The sequence below is a fragment of the Dendronephthya gigantea genome, unplaced genomic scaffold, assembly GCF_004324835.1.
Source record: "Dendronephthya gigantea isolate DGI-Jeju-01 unplaced genomic scaffold, DenGig_1.0 000201F, whole genome shotgun sequence".
NCBI classification, from domain to species: Eukaryota; Metazoa; Cnidaria; class Anthozoa; order Malacalcyonacea; family Nephtheidae; genus Dendronephthya; species Dendronephthya gigantea.
The window spans coordinates 259,804-273,633 of NW_021163211.1; the positions used below are offsets into that span (position 1 = coordinate 259,804).

At 36.2% G+C, this 13,830-nt stretch overlaps 2 protein-coding genes and 1 long non-coding RNA gene across 3 annotated transcripts; all 3 read left to right on the plus strand.

Annotated features, from left to right (window-relative positions):
• Positions 1 to 292: 292 nt before the first annotated feature.
• LOC114539392 lies at positions 293 to 6,661 on the plus strand. The gene is made up of 7 exons (XM_028560018.1): positions 293 to 417; positions 2,094 to 2,120; positions 3,884 to 3,948; positions 4,038 to 4,068; positions 4,601 to 4,686; positions 5,395 to 5,470; positions 6,075 to 6,661. Exons 2-7 carry the CDS (start codon positions 2,099 to 2,101, stop codon positions 6,659 to 6,661), a joined length of 867 nt encoding a protein of 288 aa, XP_028415819.1. The 5' UTR covers positions 293 to 417; positions 2,094 to 2,098.
• Positions 6,662 to 6,664: 3 nt separating this feature from the next.
• On the plus strand, positions 6,665 to 8,956 carry LOC114539393 (insulin receptor-related protein-like). Its single transcript, XM_028560019.1, has 3 exons — positions 6,665 to 6,797; positions 7,680 to 7,863; positions 8,007 to 8,956. Exons 2-3 carry the CDS (start codon positions 7,719 to 7,721, stop codon positions 8,954 to 8,956), a joined length of 1,095 nt encoding a protein of 364 aa, XP_028415820.1. The 5' UTR covers positions 6,665 to 6,797; positions 7,680 to 7,718.
• Positions 8,957 to 9,172: 216 nt separating this feature from the next.
• Positions 9,173 to 13,113, plus strand: LOC114539371. The gene is made up of 3 exons (XR_003688871.1): positions 9,173 to 9,314; positions 10,291 to 10,350; positions 13,026 to 13,113. It is a non-coding gene; the product is annotated as an uncharacterized LOC114539371 (long non-coding RNA).
• The last annotated feature ends 717 nt before the right edge of the window (positions 13,114 to 13,830 follow it).

The following is a 13,830-nucleotide window of genomic DNA, read 5'->3' on the forward strand; positions in this document are numbered from 1 at the left end:
GAAAACTGCTCAAAATAGCCATTTTGTTTTGTAATTCAAATTAGTGCACTAGTGCTGGATCCACCCCTGCTTTTTCTTATCTTCTTGAAAGTTGGGGGGCACGTGCCCCATTAAATAACTAAATTCTACTTTTGAATGATTGAAAACAGTTGAATGTGAGGTTAAAAAAGAGGTCAAATCTGAGGCCGAATCCGCAGCTAACTTCACAGTGATGATAAAAATTAGCGGGGCATGAACTTGTTGGACACCGACTTGAGTGAGTGTACGTGTATTCCTCAGTGATAGCGATTGTTTTCCGCGGTATCTGTCTGTTTGGACTATACATTGTTGTCATATTTTGGTCGCTAACAGCGCTTATTCGCAAAATACTTCTTTTTCATCTCTTCTTTGTGGTTTAAGAAGTGCCTCAAGGAGAAAGTAAGTGTGCTGATTTTACCATATCTGTTACTTAAACCGTGCACTTTGTGTTACAATAAAATACGGGTTTCATGCATATTCTACGCAGAATTCAATTTTGTATACATGCAAGTTCCTCAAGCACACCTTCAAAGGAATTTGAATTCGAACATAAGAATATTATGTACACGAAAAAATCATTCTGTGTACATACTTTAAAACCGACTAGAGTCTAATATTACTTGAATGTGGCTTCACAGCAGAACATTATACTGCAGAACATATAGCAGCAGCAAAAGTGTAATGATAACCTTAGTGGAAACCTGGAAGTAAATAAACGTAAATATATGACCCGCAGACTTTTTGATTGAGATACTTAAAATGTGCCATTTCACTGTGGAAATTTGATTTCCCATAAGCTTTCATGTAGGAATTCAAGGATACGGCTACCAGCCTCATCATGCATACTGTACCAACAGTAATAACTGTAATAACTGTATTAACTGTAAAAACTTTAGGGAGTCAATAAAATAGTTAAATTCATAATGAAGTCTTGCGCCCTTGAGCAAAACTTCGTTGGCTTTGGTTAAGCATGAAATTCTAGAAGGATTTTGTTTAATAAAGAAATAGTTACCAATTCCGTTTTGTCAACATCAAGACCGAACTAACAAGATGCTAAACTGATACTAAATTGAAGGAGTGCATTTGCATTTATTATGTTCTTTCCTACTGATTTCTTTTAAAAGCGATGGTTTTAACGGTATGTGAACATAACATAAACATATATGGCCATTATCACTCGTCCACTTTAAGATAAGGAAGGTACTAGATCAAGTTCCGAAATACAATAGTCCCTCGCCAACTCGAACTCGCTTCATCGAACTTCTCACTAACTCGAACTTAATTCAATTCCCCTTGGATTAGGTGATGTTCTTTATAGTATTTACTCCGCTTAACTCGAACTCCTCGCTAATTCGAATAAATTTTGTTTTCCCTTGATCGAATATATCCGGTTAACTTGAACTTTGGTTTCAAATCATAGATCAGCAAATTTCAAATATAACAGCAAACTTCAGTATAATGTTCGCCAATACACCGTATAGAAAAAGTACACCGTACACATTACTATAGAAACTATCGAAATAGTAACAATTTAATCGGGGTATAGTTGCATAAATGCATAATTATAAATTTTGAAAGATTATCTATAGTGCCACGATGACACGATCGTTATTGATCTAGCTTTTTCAGTAACATCTCTACACATAAACTTTAGTTTCTCTGCACACATAAACTTCAGTTAACTTTAATGTCCAGTTAACTTTTATGGTGTCGCTGATTAAAGAATCAGTATTTCATTGTTATATCAAGCTGGATTTTTTAGCAAATAAACGCATTAACTGCGGCAATCCAATATACGTAAATATAAACGTAACGTAACACCAACCCCGGTTAACTCGAAACCCCGGTAACTCGAACAATTTTTCTTATGACTAGCAAACGAAAGATCGCGGGCGATTGAATCCTACCGTGGCCAAGCTAATTTTTAAGCTTGAACGGTTGCTAACTGACACACCTGCGGCATATGCATGCACAGATGCACTATCAGTAATATTAATTGTGGAACACCGTTACTCTCCCTACTTAAGTATCGCTCTGAAATACTGACCAGTATAAACTTTAATATTTCTTTACAGAAATTATGGCCGAGTCGAATGAAACAGGTGAATATATTTTTACTATGAGGGAGCTCGATTACTTTAATACAGGTTATGTCAGTCGAAAAATAATCAATCAATAACCTTTTTCGGTCATTATGAAAAGCCGTTTCCGTATAATTACATAATTCCCCCTTTATAGAATCTCTCCCACGTAAGTATTATTCTGACTTCTGATCCAGAGGGGGAGCCTCGTGCGATAATTGGAGGATTCGGAGAGATTGAATATTCATATAATTATTCTGTTCTGTCCGACGAATTTCTTTTGTACGCATACGTGTTTTCAAAAAATAAATGAATATTCACCCCCCCCCCCCTCTATACTGATTATTATAATTATTTACTTGACAATTGGTAATTATATGAATTATTTCGGTGATTATTGGAAATATAAATGCCACTTTCATGTTTCAGAAGGCCTGTTTTAGATGCCAAGTGCCTGATTATGTTCACAAGAGCACAAGCTTTACGTGTACATTGTAACGGGGCCGGTTTTTGCTGAAAATGCCTTGAAACCCGTCAAATTGAAATTTGTTTGGGGAGAGATTTTTTAGAACTTAAGCCAGGTGATCTCGCACCAAGCTTGTAAAGCATTTTGCAACCAACTAAAAATTCATAGCAGAGAGCGTGTTTTGTTATTTATATTTTCACATGCAGCGAATTTCAGCTATGATTTCAGCGATCGATACAGCATTTTTTGTTTATTACGGAAAGATTGATGGCATAAGACATAGGCCTAGTTGTCTTTTTGTAGAACTTCATACTACTATATATATTAAAAAAGCTATTGTTTCATTTGTTTGTTGAGTTTTAGGGGAATCTGATTTTTTCGGCTTGTATTTAGTCTTGTATTCCGTAGCAATTATCCCCAAAACAGGGAGAAAGACAACTCCCAATTCTAAATTTTATTTATGTTCATGTTTCTAAACCCGTTATCATATTAAATGAACGAATATGCTGTACAATGTCTTGCCTGATAGCTTTTATACAAAACTCTGTGTCTCAGATTTAAAACAACTATCTGCCGCAGGCCTATAGCCAATACTTATTTTGAAACTGAAAAGATTTGTCCCCTTTGACGCCTTCGCTACAATATTTGAAAAAATACAAATGCTTTCGCTGCACAAAACATTGCGAAGATTTAGCACGAGGATCGACGAGAACGTCAAAGAGGACGTAAAAATGTCGAATATAAATGGCGTGATGCGTTTATAATTATATAGACATGCATGCCACGCCATTTATTCGGCATATTCTCCCAGACTTTGACGTTTACGTCCTCATGCTAAATCTCCCTATTGTCGAAACTTTCCCTGACTGGCCAGGCAGTAACGCGATTTTGTCAGCTCTTCAGGAAAGACCTCCATTTAAAGTGTCTGGCGATATTTTTGCGCGAAGCGACATTTTACTTTTGTTTAAGAGCTCTCAACTGCAACCATCTGGAACAAATTGACCAAATACAAAAGAATAAAGTCGCTTCGCGCGAAAAATATCGCTAGTGGAAAACCAGCTTTAGGGGCTGTTTACATGAGCCCGGGGCTACCCGGGATTCAACGAAGCGTGAGATAATTTTGAGGTATTGAAATGAGCAGATAACATGATCTTGGCAGTCATATAATCAGCACAACAATAGCATGTGCTCGTTTGGTGTAACAAAGACTTATTTCAATACCTCAAAGTTCTCTCACGCTTCGTTGAATCTCGGGTAACCGGGCTCATGTAAACAACCCCTTAGAAAACAATAAACTTCAGTATATTTTTACCTTCAGTATATTTTGCATCTGAAGATAGCAATACCGGTCATCTTTCTCACAACATAAATAGCTACGCGGAGGTGAGTGCGTTTTGTATTTTAAGGTTTCCTTTGTTCTTTTAAAAGTATAAGAGTAATTAATCAGTGTCATATATAATACTGCCTTTTAGTGTGAAGCCTCCCACTTAGGACAACGCCAAGGTAATGTGCTGAAAACTGATAATTTATAGTTAATTTTTCTTTCATTCATTTTGTTCGCTATTTTATTTCCTATTCAAAACCCGTTTTCCACTGAGCAAATTATTTAGCCCGAACTGAGTTAAAGGTAGGAAGCTATCCTACTTTTGCGCGATTGGTTTTACCCTAACCAATCACATCACCAGATATCAGATTTGGCTTTGCGTCGAGGGAGTAAATTGGCCTAATCGAACCCTGGCTTAACAGTTCGATACGTTGAGCTAGGTGATTTTCCTCTAACGTTAAAGGGGAGTAGAAACCAAAAGGGATTAATATTACACCAATTTTTATACCTCAAATGTAAATACTCCTGTAACGATTTAATTGAGAATGCACGATAACAGTATATTTTACCTAATATAACTAAAGAGTTTATTAAAGAATATGACCAATTTGCAATTGTTCCATTTCTTGTCCAGTTGAACGTCCAATGAAAAACTAACCGATTTGAAAACACTGTCTGTCAACATTTGTCCTATATTGGATTATTATGTAGGTGATCGTCGTCATACTTCACAATCAAGACATCCCCACATATATACTACTCCTAATTCTGATAATCCGTCATACCATACATATGAAGTAAGTACCTACACGCCGTTTGTTTATTTTTTTTTACCAATCAGATTCGTTCCCAAAACCACATTTCTTTTTTCGCATTGTGCCACGATATTTTTCGGCAAAAATAAGCAAAAGTTTTGCACATTTTTTCTACCTTTTCATTTGGTTCTTAAAATATTTTTTATGCAATAATGTTGTTAGAGTATCTAAAATTAATTTTTGATAATTTATTTGAGGAATTCTCGTTGTTTTCATTGTTGTGTATCTGTTAGAATTTGAACTAATTAAAGTATTGCTGGTATGCGAAACTTCAAGATCGAGCGTTTTCACAGATTTTCTCTCTGCTTTGTCTTTAAGTAAAATCATAAAAGATAAACAGTTAAGATTTACATTCATTTAGTTACATCATCCATGAGGATGACACGATATGTAGAAAAACTGCACGAGTACTTGGTTGGTAATACTAGAGTACGAACATATGGCTGAATTGACTTATAACCTAGTTACAGTTCCCTTAATGATCAAACATCTGGATAACTATAATCCGCTATCAATGAAAGCATAGCCGGTGTCACTTTTTTAAATTTTTATATTTGATTTAAGTATCCATTGCAATAATAAAGCGTACCACTAGGCAGTCAGACATCCTTCATTCGCCCTCAGAAAAATTGTTAGACCAATATATGGTGACTGTGTATAGATAGATGCCTAATTGGTGCTTTTTTGTAGAAAACAAGTCGGAGCTACGTTGGGCAAGAGAGTTCATTAGACCTTTATGTCACAAGCGGGCGTCAAACAAAAAGGGGTGAGTCGAAAACCCATAAGGTGTTTACACATATCGTAGATATATATATTTTACACAGATTCACTGATTAACCTATGTTGTAGTGTTTTATATTTTAAAAATTTAATATTCTACACCAATGAATGCTCGCCATACAAAAGAATAAATAAATTATTGGCTTTCGATTCCAGCACGAAATGGTATTAACTAGGCTGTATAATTTTGCTGTATAATTTTGCTGTATAATATAGTGAACCCTCTTCGCTCTGCTTAAAAAAAATGGAAAAAATTTCATTTGGTAAACAAGATCAGAGCTGTATGTAAATCTAATTAAAACTGGATTGCTAACAATTTTTTCTACGTACTATAGCACGTAAAAATTTAAAAACATATGATACTTCTGAAATCAAGGATTGAATAGATGCATAGGGTTGGATTCTGTTGATGATTTCGTGTGTTTTTTTCTGGCGTAAAATTAATTATATAACAATTATATCACAGAAAGTTTTAAGCTTTTACGCGCTTTTTGGTAAGTGCAAAACACGCGACAGTGGAAAGCAGACCAATTTAAGGACATCCTCTTTAATGATATCAAATGACTTCTAATCTTAATCTTTTGCTTTAGAGGTCAGAAGCAGTAAAAGCAGCACAGAAAAGTTAATCGAGGAATTTACAATGTTAAAATGCGAGGAACGAGATGCAAAGGAAACCTACATCATAAATGACCTTTTGAGGAAATCTGATACTGAATCTCCAATGTTGGATGGACAACTTGATGAGCTGGCAATGTTGGCCTGCTGTGACAGCTCTCGCGTAGTGAAAAGGGCGCTTGATGTTCTGCTAAATGAAATATTTTTAAACATTTCAGATTTATCGGTAGATCGTTGTAAAAACATATTGCAAGCGGAAGAAGCTCTTCGTTCGAAGTTTTTAGAGTTCATGAGAGTGGATCGATTTAAAGCAAAGTGCCATAGGATGACGACATACGCTTGGCTAATCACGTTAGTCCTTCTGAAGTTTGACGAACAGGAATTTGCCAAACTCAAACCAAAGATAAAAATATTTGACCAAAGTTTAGTTACTCTCATGAAGCAAACAGGCAAGAACGAACAAAATCTTTACCGGTATGGCATTTGTCTTGCAAGAGAAAGTATCAAGCGAATTCTTCAGTCTTCTCCAAAACGGAACGTGAAGGAATCTAATCTTACTTAACATTGCAAAGTGTGCGAACCTTCTGAAGGGCAAATTAGACAAGGATGAAGTGACGAAGCTCGGAAAAGAACTCAATGATGCAGACAGCTGGTTGAATATTCATGTATGCCTTGTATTTCTGCAAGATTTACCCAAGGTATAGGTTGATAAACCTAGCTACTTTCTTCTGCTTAATAGATAAGAGGCATATATATCACTTCTTGTATAAACGTAGAGCTAAATAAATTTCGACTATAGAAAACAATATCTGCATGCGATTTTACGAATGTGTTACCGTTTCTCACTAATTGTCGCGTAAATTTTATATGCCCCGTATCTTATTTTCCTGAGTTTTGAAACAAGATTCTCAAAGTATTTGTTCTATAATAAAGGTTATCTTCATTTAAAGCCATGTATTTAGAAAATTTACCTTTTAAATTGTTCTAAACATCACCAGAAATTCAGGACATTAAATCATTAATTATCATAATACCAGGATTTTGCAATCAAAGATGGCTGCCTTGTTATAATAGAATTACGAGACAAAATTTGAAATAAAGAAACTTCTATCGTAAATATTGCAGTTGCGGAGTTCGATTTATGATGGGCAGAAACTCAGTACTTTTATGACAATTTTTTCATATATTCAGCTCACAGTAATGTCATCTCAGCAACGCTTTAGCTCCTTGAAATATAATGGTTAGCAAGTTGCCGAAATGACATTACTGGGGAACCTGTTAAAGGTAAGATTAAAAATGAAAAAATTGTCATAACAGTACTGAGTTTCTGTCCGTCTTAAATCGAACTCCGCAACTGCAATATGTAAAATAGAAGTTGCTTTAATTTTTAATTTTTGTCTCCTGGCTTATATAATTCTATTATAAAAAGGCAGCCATCTTTGATTGCGAAATCCTGCCATTATGAACTTTTATGGTAATTAATGTTCTGAATTTCTGGTTATGATTAATTCATAATTTTATTTAGCAGCTACGAATTGAAATAAAGGCTATATGCGACATGTATTTTTTTTACAATGCAGCATTATCATTTCAAAGACAACCCAAGACCTGTGATCTTAATGCAGATGTTGGTTGCAGACTATCGCGAGCGTTCCAGCTCAAGCAAATTCAAGAATTTCATACGAAATCCAAGATCTGATTGTCTGTTTGAGCTGTTGGTTTATCGGGTGATGCTTAGGTTGATTACAACATCAAAAAGCAAAGGTAGTATTAGCATTTATTACGTTTTCTGAAAATCCTAGCAGATTGGTTTAAACAAACCTGAAACCTTAAAACAATAGCCTGATGGATACATTAGACTGATTTATTCCAATTATATATCTCGGTATTCTTTTTCAATTTTACAGCAATAATTGAACAAGTCTTAACCGGAGATCAAGGCTGCCGTGGAGTTTTTAGAAACTGGGAAGGCGATAAATCAATGACATCGCCCCTGGGTGAATTTGTGGCAAACCTTTGTGAGCAATTGTGCGAGAGAGCGGTCTTCTTCTCAACGCCCCAGAATATCAAAGAATTTCTTGATGGTAGGTGCATCGAACACTTATCCATTCTTCATTTATGTTTGAGGTATAGAGATGAAATATTGGAGATTTTACAAATATCACGAATTCTGCAATTGGAGCAACGCGTCAGTATTTATGATGCCTTGATGAGTGGCCAAAAATGCCTGTTGAAATTGCACCTGCATTCAAAGGAAGAAATGTTGGAAACGAAACCTGTTGCTGCCCCTCTGCGAGAAGAAATCGAAATCCTTGATCACTTGCATGCTGTCAAAGAACCGTGCGAAAACATAGTTCGCCTGCTTGGCTTAAGCACTGATTCTCCAATGCACATGATAATAGAGAGACCAACGAAAGGCGACCTATTGACGTACCTTCACGGTTTCACGCAACCACTTAAAGTTGATGTTCTGCTTCACATTGCCCAAAATATTTGCAAAGCTATGATCTTCCTCGGTGAAAACAATATAATCCATCGTGGCCTGTGTGCCAGAAGCTGTTTTGTATTTGATAAAGAAACAAGCGGAAACGTCCTTGTCAAACTTGGCGACTTTCGCTTTGCAGCATTTTCCGATTCGCCTCAAGATAAAGATTCTCAAATTCAATTTGCTGTTCGTTGGATGGCTGTTGAAGTACTTGGAGACGGCGAATTCAGCGTTGCATCTGATGTATGGTCTTTTGGTGTCCTATTGTTTGAGATTTTCACATTTGGTTCTGAACCATATATCAATATGCCTGACGGCAAGGCCTCGGATAATGACGAGGACTTTCGACTACATGTAAGTACCTTATATTAGCACGATGTCCAACAACTACCTCTCTACACTTCTTCGGAAACATAAGCCAACATTCAAACAGGGGTGGAATTATAAGTTGAGAAATATATTTGTCAAACTTGAAACTGAATTCACAGCTAGTTCATCTGCACGCCTAAGTCTGGAATGGAAAACCCTGGGTGCGACAGGATTAATTAAAAACTTCTTAAAAACGTACACGCCTCCTTCTTGCAGGTCCTTGATGGCAATAGAATTGAACTTGATTCAAAAATCCCTGATTCAATTCGAAAAATGATTCAGTCCACAATGAAAAAGAAAGATCACAGACCAACGTTTTTTGAATTGAAAACCGGTCTCAAGGAAATGAGATTTGATGATGGTATGTTCTTATTTTCTTGAAGAAGTAGGTTAGATTTAAAAAAATATTAAAAAATTCTAATAATTAATAATTCTTTTAAATCTAAAAATGTAACAAAATGCCACCTTAATTAAGATGGCTGCCTGCATTTCACAATTCCCCGCGGGGCTTCCTCTGAAATGCGGCTATATATAAGATTAACCCCGATTGCACTATTCTGGATTCACTGGGGACGAAATTGTCGTTTGCAATGGTCAGTAGCAAATGCCTGCTAGTTTGGCAGACTTGGTATGTTAGGTCTCTGACGTTGAAAATCCTTGCAACTTTTTAATATTCTGCACATTCTACTCACTCCGAAAGCAATCTAACGAATGTAATCTGGGGTATTGAAATTGACTCGATCGAATTTAATGAAACTGGGGTTACATTTGATGAAATATTTTTTTAACTTATTAATTTTGCTTGGCAGAAACACCTTGAAAATTAGATACAACATGGCGCGATGTATGAAAAGGCGCATTTAATTAGTCTTATTCACACAGTAAAATCGCCTGAAAACCTATCCTGCATGGTTATGCTAATATTTTGGTGTATATTGACTGCGATAACAATGAGTTTTCAAATGAATAATTATGATTTATAGTAACTTCCAAATTTGAATTAAGGTGTGCCGATACAGTTTCTCGAAATTTTTAGATGCTTATTTTAGAAAGGGATAAGAAGCGTCTAAATGTTTTGATATAGAAGGATTAAGGCTAAAAGTTAATATACTTTGCAGGAAACATATCTAGAGCGCAAATGTATTCAGAACTTGTGTCTGGCACCCGTTATCGTGGCAACAGAGACGTTTCAAAATGGCCGCGAAACAGAGTTTATTATAGATGCTTTATCGATTAAAAAAATCTGTAATGGGGACTTTTTAAATAGAATTTTTTTTAAGAATTCTCCTATTATTATTCCTTTCAGTAAAATAATTCCATTACATTATTATTTAAAGGTACATACATGTATCCGGCCCACTACAGAAAATTACCTCGCGCCTCATTTCGTGTACGTGGTAAGTATTTTTGGATATTCCTTTTTATTAAAAAAACCCTAGCTCATAATTGAATTCGAGGAAGGAGAACGCCTCCTAATCGTGACGTCACGGCTGGATGTTATGAGTTCAATGATGTAATTGATGTTATGTCATTTCGAGATTTTTGGATGTAACATTTGCCTCGCTTTCGTCTTTTTGCGTATGCTCCGACTTTCGGGTTTTGTGCCGTCTCCTAATTTCACGTGCTTTCCGTATTTTGCGATAATGCGCTTTTGTTTAGGACCGGGCTTTCGGCTTTGATATTCACCTGTTTATTAGAAGTTGTCGGAATTATATGTTTGCAATATGAGTGAGGATTCTTATCGAAGCATCAGGGGCCGGTTGTATGAAAGCCGGATAGCGCTATCCACCGGATAGTGTTTTTTTCAATCGCTTTTAAATCACCTGTTGTTAGGTATAACTTTGATTAAATCTTAGTATTCCTAAGTCGATGATCCTCTTTAATAATATTTAGTTCCAAAGCTGAGATTTTATAGCTTTTCAAGCATTTTTAGAACGGTTGAAAAAATCACCATCCGGTGGATAGCGCTATCCGGCTTGCATACAACCGGCCCCAGGAATCTATCTAGCGATGTTTTAACCATGAGAAATCCGGAATATTATTTGTTCACAAAGTAAACAACGTTTACTTCTTGAAGAATTTCACAGCAGACTTTAATTCGCATTGCCTTGAGGATTTAGATCCACATCAAGGATAACTATAGCCGACCACCGAACGCACTTGCTAATCTTATTTACATGACAACTGTAATTTTATATCGTCCCGACCTCCGCCATGAAATCAGTATGTTGCTAAAAGACCTGGGGCCAGTTGGATGAAAACAGGATATACTGTTTTTTCAATAGCTTTAAAATCGCCCGTTGTTTGCTATAACATTGCCATTTTTGGAACGGTTAAAAAAATCACTATCCGCAGTGGATAGCGGTATCTGGCTTTCATACAACCGGCCCCAGACAATTGCAGATATCATAATTATGCCAACATCTGGGTTTCATTCATCATTATATAAAAGGCATTAACCTGTAATCGATATTACATCTCTGTATCTCAATCAACGGTGTAAGATAAATTAAGTATTGCAAAATGGTTTGAGATTCCATCAACCTGTATGCAATTCGGAGTAAAAAGATATAAAAAAAACTTTTGGAAAATACCGGCTTTTTTTCTTCCTAAGATTGCCGCCTGTCACTATTCCATTTATAACGTTTGGGCTTTGAATGGTCGCGCTTATAGTTAGCAACTAATTTTGTGGTTCTGAAACTCTCTGTAGATGGAGGAAATTGTGTTGTTTTTATAGATGATATAAATGGCTATACCGTCTTATCCCGCTGGAAAATCGACAATAGAAAAGAATAAACGTCTACTTCTCTTGCATAAATCTCATCTTAACTTTCTAGCGAGCTTGCGTATACAAACTGTTTCGTACCGTTATCACCGCACGGTACACTTTTTTCACAGCATATATATAGTCGCTGCAAAAAATTCAGACTAGATTCCTATTACCACAAAGACATCATTCTTAGCCAGTGGAAGATATCGTTTAATATTTTAGGATCATGATGTGTTATAAGTTGTTTTAATCCAAGTAAAATAAGTGTCACTCTGTGTCCTCTGCTGTTTCTTAGAATAGGATGGATGTTTTGTAGCAATTACCCATCACTCGTCCAACTCGCTGTAGATACGCATTTCCATAGATTATTCGAAGGGAAATCAGAAACTGCTGTTTTCCGTAAACCCACCAATGCGGACAAATATGTATCTAGCTTTCTCTCGCACCATCCGACCAGTCATAAACGTCCGTTACAAGAAACTAGTTTCACAGATCTAAATCCTTAAAATCTAATTAATCGCACTGCTATAGGCAAAATTTCACTTATTTACTGCTAACGAAGGAAACATTATGTTTTGTGGACCCGAGGCCTGAAATGAGGGTCCACAAAACATAACGTTTTCTAGCTGGGTTCTCGATAAATACGTTTTTTTATTATATACCACTTGTCAAAGAAAAACCAAACTACAATTAAGGTGCATGAACAACGAAATATCTATTCATAAAAGACATAATTTCAAATGGATAAATAGTCAAAAAGTCGCACGTCCAGGTGCGCCGCGCGTGATTAAAGTTGTTATTTCCCATGAGATAACACGTTATCTCACTCTGCAGGGGGTCGCGCTGGCGACATCAAAATTTCGTCACTCTCGCATGATTCGCTCTCGACCAATGAAATGCTACAAACACCAAACTTTGACAAGTGGTATGTAATAATAGATTTTGTTTGCTTGTCGGGAAGATTCTCGCTTCCAATATTCCATTCGGAAATTCTAGCTTGGCATTCTTTGCCCTCGGCCCTGCTCGTCGATCTGTATCTAATAAGATGAAATGTGCATGCCCTCCGTGGAACAATCTTAATCATAGCTAATTTTAAGAATTTTTTATCACTGCACATATCATCACAATAGTATAGTGGAGAGGGGAGGCATGATAAAAATGGTCCTAACTGGAAATTGGTAATTTAAAGATGGGGAATTGTAGGGGTCTGCAGGACCTCTGCAGGACCTCTTGCTTTCTGTATTTTTGAGTATGGGTTTTTGAGTAGGTATGATCTTAATTCGTAAATATTTTCTTTTATAGAGAAAAGTGACACAAAGAACACTTGAACAATTGGTATAAATTGAGTCTACAATCTTTGTTGTCTAGCCTGACTTCTATAATTGCCGCCATGGGGATCGAGTATTTTTTTCAATAAACGAATGGCAAGCCATACTGTTTTACATTTACGCATACATATAACTGCATGTTGATTTACCTATATAGTATTAAAACCTATTCGTTTGCCGATTTTGATGAATTTAGAGGCAATTTTTTTACATGCCATGCAGGGGCGAAGTGTGACTATATCTTAACTGGCAACCGCCACGTTTTACCGTCATCTTTTCACAACTCGTCTTTCAAGAACAATACGCACCAACCAACCAACCCAAAAGAAATGGCCCCATTATGCTAATTAAATTGTAAATAGTAATGTTTCCAAACATTGTAACAAATTCAAAATGTACTATTCGTTATTGGGATTTATTATGGACACGAATTTGATAGCATTATCGCATCGTAATGTAGCACAATAAGTTGTAGAATCGATAATTAAGAAATTATGAAGCTCGAAAAGCAATCCCTGAGACCAAGGAATGTTCGCAGCAGTAAAGAGTGATAACGGTGCTCCTATACAATCAACTCCTAAATGAACGACAGATTGAATGAGTATGAGAAAATAACAAATCTTGTTCTTCAGTTGAGTTGATTTAAGAATTGTCATGACAAGAAGATTTGGTGCACCATTGCTATCAGGTTCAGTATAAGACGGTTGAGATCACTAACAGGCCATTGATTGATGACAATGGCTGCTACGCGGCTCATTTCGTATTCACAGGATGAAAAT